Source organism: Coturnix japonica, chromosome 13 (genome assembly GCF_054131305.1).
Source record: "Coturnix japonica strain WE chromosome 13, WE-NBRP24, whole genome shotgun sequence".
Classification (NCBI taxonomy): Eukaryota; Metazoa; Chordata; class Aves; order Galliformes; family Phasianidae; genus Coturnix; species Coturnix japonica.
Window position 1 is genome coordinate 19,844,274 of NC_140675.1, and position 5,954 is coordinate 19,850,227.

At 56.4% G+C, this 5,954-nt stretch overlaps 1 protein-coding gene across 1 annotated transcript; it reads left to right on the forward strand.

Annotated features, from left to right (window-relative positions):
* Positions 1-3,062: 3,062 nt before the first annotated feature.
* NHLRC4 (NHL repeat containing 4) lies at positions 3,063-5,264 on the forward strand. The gene is made up of 2 exons (XM_015877391.3): positions 3,063-3,359; positions 3,757-5,264. Exon 2 carries the CDS (start codon positions 3,773-3,775, stop codon positions 4,826-4,828), a length of 1,056 nt encoding a protein of 351 aa, XP_015732877.2. The 5' UTR covers positions 3,063-3,359; positions 3,757-3,772; the 3' UTR covers positions 4,829-5,264.
* The last annotated feature ends 690 nt before the right edge of the window (positions 5,265-5,954 follow it).

The following is a 5,954-nucleotide window of genomic DNA, read 5'->3' on the forward strand; positions in this document are numbered from 1 at the left end:
CGCGGGCTGCTGCTGTCTGCTGTGTTCATGCCAGGGTCACGCACTCGGGCTCTCCATCCCAGCACCGTGCAACCTCTGGGTTTTGAGGCTGGGTTTATGACTGAAGCCAGCTGCTATGGGGATGGTGAGTGTGGCTGTCCCTGCCCTCAGAGCTGGCAGAACGGTGCTAGCATCTCTTGCTCCCGAGTGTCAGCACAGGGAGCAGCAGAAGGGAAGGTGTAGGGTTGAGTCCCACGTCCTCAGTGCCACCCAGCCTTGTTCCCCATCCCAGTGGTGCCAGTGGTGCCCTGCAGAGGGGACCCTTCTTGCCTGCTGTGGCTGCCTGGGCTTCCTGCAGTGTGGCTATGAGTGCCACCAGGAGGCAGCCAGCCTGTGGCACCATTCCAGCTCCAAAAGTGGAAGCATTTACCTTTGTATTTAAATAATGGATGGGAGTTGAACTACCAGGGTGCTTTATCCAGGCTGCAATCTGTGCCCTTGGGGCCCTCAGCCCACTCCAGCACGGGGCCCATTACACGGCTATTTGGTCACCCTAGAGGCATCTGATGGTTGCCCATTACCCACCCTTTGCAGCCTGCCCACCCGATAGCCATCTTCCTCGGTCACGGCTGACCAAAGCCTCCCTACTCACACATCCCCCCGAGTTCCTTGGCAGTGCCAAGGCTCGATCCCATCACTCGCCGGAGGACCCATCTGAATGAGGCTGAATTCCTCCCTGGTTGATTCTGCATGGTGGGGGGATGCCGGGTCACAGCAGGTCCCTGGCTCAGCACAGAGACCAGAAGCTCCTGCTCAATGGAGCTGCACGGCTTTTATGGCTTTCTTACCCTGGGTGGGTAGAGCTGCTCCTGCTCAGGTATTCCTTCTCCTCCAGGTTCAGGAGCAAAGGACAGCTCAGGGATGGAGGTGGGGGGGTGGGAGGGGAGGTTTCCTAATAAACAACCCCCCAGGGAAGGCTTCTCTCAGGTAAGGAACAAGGCTTCAGGGTAGCTTGTGCAGGAGGAAGTTATTGCTCTGCAACCTACCGGCACAAGGATGTGGCTCCAGGGTTTCTGGGAGCAGAGCTGGGATGCAGAGGGTGGGATTGCTGCATCCCAACCCACTTTTCCAGCCATGGTGGCTCAGCTGTGATCATGAGGACCAGCAACAAGAAGCACAAGCAGGCACAGCCCTGTGCTCAAGGAGCTGAGCCTGGAGCATTGCTGGATGCCCATACAGGCTGTCCCCAAGTGTGGTTGGGGTGCTGGGCACTCACTCATAGCGGTGGGCTCCCAGGTGGAACCAGCTGGGCACGAGAAGTGGTTCCTGCCCAGCACAACCAGTTCTCTCTTAACGTGACACAGGAAGGCCAGAGCTCGGAGCAGTGGAAAGTTACCGAACGTGGACTAAAGAAGGGCCAAGGTCGGCAAGGAGATTGCTGAGCAGATACGTGAAGCTGCTGAGACAACCTACAGCAAAGCTGCTGTGTCTGAGCAGGAGGGGGCAATGGGCTGGTTTCTGAACTGTGAGCTGGGGGATGCAGCCAACCTCATCAGTTTTGTGGGAGAAAAAAAGAGCAGAAAAGCCTACAACATTCCCCTGCTGCCTTTCTTCCCCAGCCCATCCATTATTCCAGTTGGAGGTTTCCTTTCCCAGCTCGTGGGTACCTCTGAATGGATGTGAACAGATTACTTCCCTGGGTGTTTGCCCAGGGCAGAACCACTCTGGCTTTGGAGTTGGATAAAAGGCTCAGAGAGTGAAACAGGGAGGGTTTAAGTACTTGAAAGTGATGTTGGGAGTATGTAGGAGAGCCGCAGTCTGGCTCGGGGGCACGTGGTCCCCAAGGGCAGCCTGGAAGAGCAAAAGTGAGAGTGAGAGCGTGAGCAAGAGCGAGAGTGAGAGTGGGTCTCCCTTGAGCCTCTCTCCAGCTTCCCTCTGCTCCAGGGGATGCAGGTGATGCTGGGTACCAGGGCTGGGTGCCACCCTAGGAGCCTCTCATGGCCCAGCACTGGGCTGCCACAGCCTGGTGACAGATGAGGGAAGGGTGGCAGTGAGGCTGGCTCATAGTAGTGTGGGCAGCCAGAGCGTGCCCCCGTCTTTGAACCCTGCAGTTCCCAGTGTTGGCATGGGCATGGGCTGTACCATGACACAGGCATCTTCTGAGGTCCAGGGGTGGCTTCAAAACGGGTTGTGACAGAGGCACGGTCCTGGAAAGGTGAACAGGAGCCCCAGGGCCAGGCTGTGTTTGTTTATCATGGTGATGGAGCGCACAACAGTGAAACAAAAGGTCAGACCCTGTTGCCCTGGGAGATGGTTTTTGAAGCTGCCTATGTCCTGCTGGGACTTGGATGGAGTGGCCCCAGTGCTTGTCATGTCAGGTTACTTTGCAGTTTTGTCTGGTAATAGGTCTGAAGCAGCCCTCCAGACCTCATGAGCTTCAGGGACGCACCAATAGGACTAGAAGGGTCCCAAGTAGTAAATCAGGAACTCACAGCTCACAGCTCCAGAGGCAGCTCCCCATCCTGCAGCACCCACAGCCAGCAGGGTCCAACTGCCTCCAAACATCCCTAAGATGGAAAAATGGGGGAGACCGACCCAAACTTCATTGTCTTTGGCTCATCTGAGTAACAGACAAACACAAATTTTATTAAGCCCAAGGAAAACCATGGCCACATTTAAGGTGGGTACTTTGAACTCACCCCTGGACAGGGTGGACCCCACACTATGCAAAGCCAGTGCTGAGCAGTGCCTTGTAGGTGAGATTTCACTCATTCTGCTTTTATTCCTTGCTGTCTTTGCTTGAGCTGAATCAATCAGTGCTACCTCCAGCCCTGAACACAGCAGCAGGGAGCTATGGTAGAGAGGCACAGAAATCAAGAGCTTCTCCATTGGACCTCAGACCCTGGCACTGCAAAAATCCCCATCTCCTCCTGTAAACTGGGGCACCCCCCAACTGCGTGTGACCCAGGCTGGGAGCACACAGGGAGCCATGGAGGAACAGTGAGATAAATTAAAAGCCCTGAGCCCAGGTGTGAGAATGTCTCCTCCCCAAAGGATGATTCACTCAGGTGCAGCATATTGCTCCCTTTGCCCCTAATTGTCACTACACCTGGGCACCTTGGGGCCTCTCCTCCACTGATCCTGGAGGAGACCAGCAGGGAATAAAAGCTGCGTGCAACAGCCCTTGTCTTGCTGCTTCTGGTTGTCAGCACAAGAAGCTGTTGTGTTTACCCACACTCAAGGGCAATCAACCATCACTAACAACACAATGCAGCACCATCAGCCCCACCACCCTGAGCCTGGCCAGGGAGCAGGACAGAGCCAGCAGGAGGGCAGCGCTGCCAGGAAGGACAGGCAGCTCCAGGACATCCAGACAAGAGGTAGGAGCTGGGCTCCTGGCCATGCACAGTCATTGGGCTGTGCTGGGGATGGGGTCAGGGCCAGCAAAGCGAGCTGTTGTGTATTTGGGTTTGTGGTGGCTGGCAAGTTACCCCTTGTCTGGTAACTGGTTTGTTCCCAACTGTGGAAGCCAGTTTATTGGATTTGAACTGTTTTGGTTGCAGATCCAGCTTTGCTCCCCTTCAATTTTTGTGCCATTGTCCCTGTTTATATTTTGAGCACATAATTAGTGGGCAGGACTATGAGCTGAACTCTGCTGCTTTGGTGTGAATCCAGCCCAGCACCAACACCTTGGCCTTGTGTAGACAGCAAGCACCTGAGCTCTGAGCATGTCCCCAGGGATGGGTCAGTAATAGTCCTTCCACTTACTCTGAACAGGGATGAGAGTCTCATCATGGACTCCGCTCTGGAGATCAGCCAGCAGAAGGAGAAGCTTCTGAAAGCTCTCTACACCCTCCAGGTGAAGTCAAACACCACTCTGCAGACAGCCAGCCCACTGCTGAGCAGCCAGCAGGGCACGGGCATGGTGACACAGCTCCAAATCCATCAGCTGGCAGACAAGACCAAAAGCCTGTGTAGAGACATGGACAACATCAAGAACCTCCTCCACTATCGTCAGGACGAGCTGGTCCGGCAGATCCCCAACCCCACTGGCAGCCGTTATGGGTGTGTAAGTGGAATCCATTGCTCCCGGGATGGCTCCGTCTATGTGACAGCTGAGGGTGCTCCCTGGGTGCATGTGCTCAGCAGCACAGGCCAAGTGCTGAGGTCCCTGTCCTGCTGGCAAACAGGGGGGGAAGGTGGCAGTTTCTTGCCGGAGGATGTGACTGTGACTCGGGCAGGAATGGTGGCTGTAGCTGACATGACAAATGGGGCTGTCTGGGTCTTCAATCCTCACACCACCCCCACCAAAGGGGAATGGATAAGGATCGGGAAGGTTGGCTCCCCCAGGGGTGTTGGAGTGGACTCCACGGGGAAGATCTTAGTAGCAGACTATGCCCAAGGCCAGGTCTGCAGCTTTGCACTGGACCATGCCTTCAGAGCACTGAACATCCGCTCAGTCCCCAACCTGCAGGGACCTCGCTATGTCAGTCCAGCACCCAACGGAGGCTTTGTGGTAAGCGAGGAATGTGGAGACGTCAAGGTGTTCATGAGCAGCCATCAACTCGTCTGCTCCCTCAGCAGCAAATACAGACACCAGTTTGGCAACCCAGCGGGGGTGTGTGTGGACACGGAAGGCAGCGTGGTGGTGGCAGATGAGCAGCACCGCACCGTCCATTTGTTCCCAGAGAATGGAGCTCCCATCTGCCTGGTATCCACAGGGCTGCGGAGGCCAACTGGCGTGGCCTGCTCCCCCTTTGGGCAGCTCTTTGTGGCAGACACAGGTGAGAACTGTGTGAAAGTCTTCAGGTACCACGTGAGGCCCCGCCAGCCCTTGGGCACCTTCTGACAACCTTCAGAGTGGGGCCGGTCCCACCACAACCCTGCTGAGCTTTGGGTCCACTGGTGGGTCACAAATGAAGGTATTCCCATTGTCCCTGCATTCAACCACATTGTTGGCATCCAGCTTTTCCAGAGGGCAGAAACAAGGACTACAGCAACAGTGGTTCAGCTCTACACCTCTTGGATTCACCAGAGCAGCTAAAGGACTGAGATAAGGCGGTGGGCATGGAACAGCCCCCCCAGGGCAATGGGACACAGCTGTCAGACACAGGGTTTGGGTTTTGGTGGTGCTGTGTGGAGCTGGAGGTTGGTATCCATGGTCCCTGTGGGTCCCTTCCAACTCTGGCTCCATACAAATGACTTTGTGTTGGTGTGTTGCAAACTTACCGCCATCCTCTCGTGTGTCTTTTCAATGAAATAATTACATCTCTTCCACACGCTCCCATTTATTGTGGCCACCCTGATGTCCAACGCAGAGCACAGCCAGAGGGGTAAGGCCAGGACAGAGCCGAGTCTGAGATCCCCTCCAGGAGACCATTAAAAGCAAGGTAACCAATTCCATGCCGCATTCCTGACCTCTGCAGGGAAGCACCAACTACTGCACGGAGCGCGTTTCCTACGTGCACATCCCATGGCTCGCACAGCCGTGGGGCTTCGCTATCAGCAGGGCAGAGGGAAGGGTGTTTTCCTCTCCTGCTCTATCTCATGGCAGGACAGGCTGCCCCACGGCTCCAGGGCTGTTGCTGACAATTTAGGGTGCTCAGCCTGGCTGTGTCCTGCACTCTGTGCTGCAATCTATGCCCTACAGCTGCCAAAGGCGTTTATCCCTCATTGTGAGCACATCCATCCCGGTGGGTGCCCCTTCCCATCGTGCAGGGTCAGAGCACAAGGGGAGGCTGCCAGGCACCACGAGGCACCGGAGCCGAGCACGGCGGCCACATGAGATAGTGAAACCGAGCGCTGGCGCTGCTTATCTCGCAGGCTCAGCAGCAGCTGCGGGTTATACCAGCCCTGTGAGCACGGCTCGGGTGGGAGGAGGGCAGCGCTAAAACCCAGCGGGGAGAAACCAGCACCGCAACGGAACGCGGGGCGCGGGGCTGCGGGGCCGGCCGGGCTGAGCGCGGTGCGCAGGC

What these genes read in the sequence shown, in the direction of transcription:
- NHLRC4 (XM_015877391.3), top strand. Translation starts at nt 3,773, where the DNA reads ATGGACTCCGCTCTGGAGATCAGCCAGCAGAAGGAGAAGCTTCTGAAA.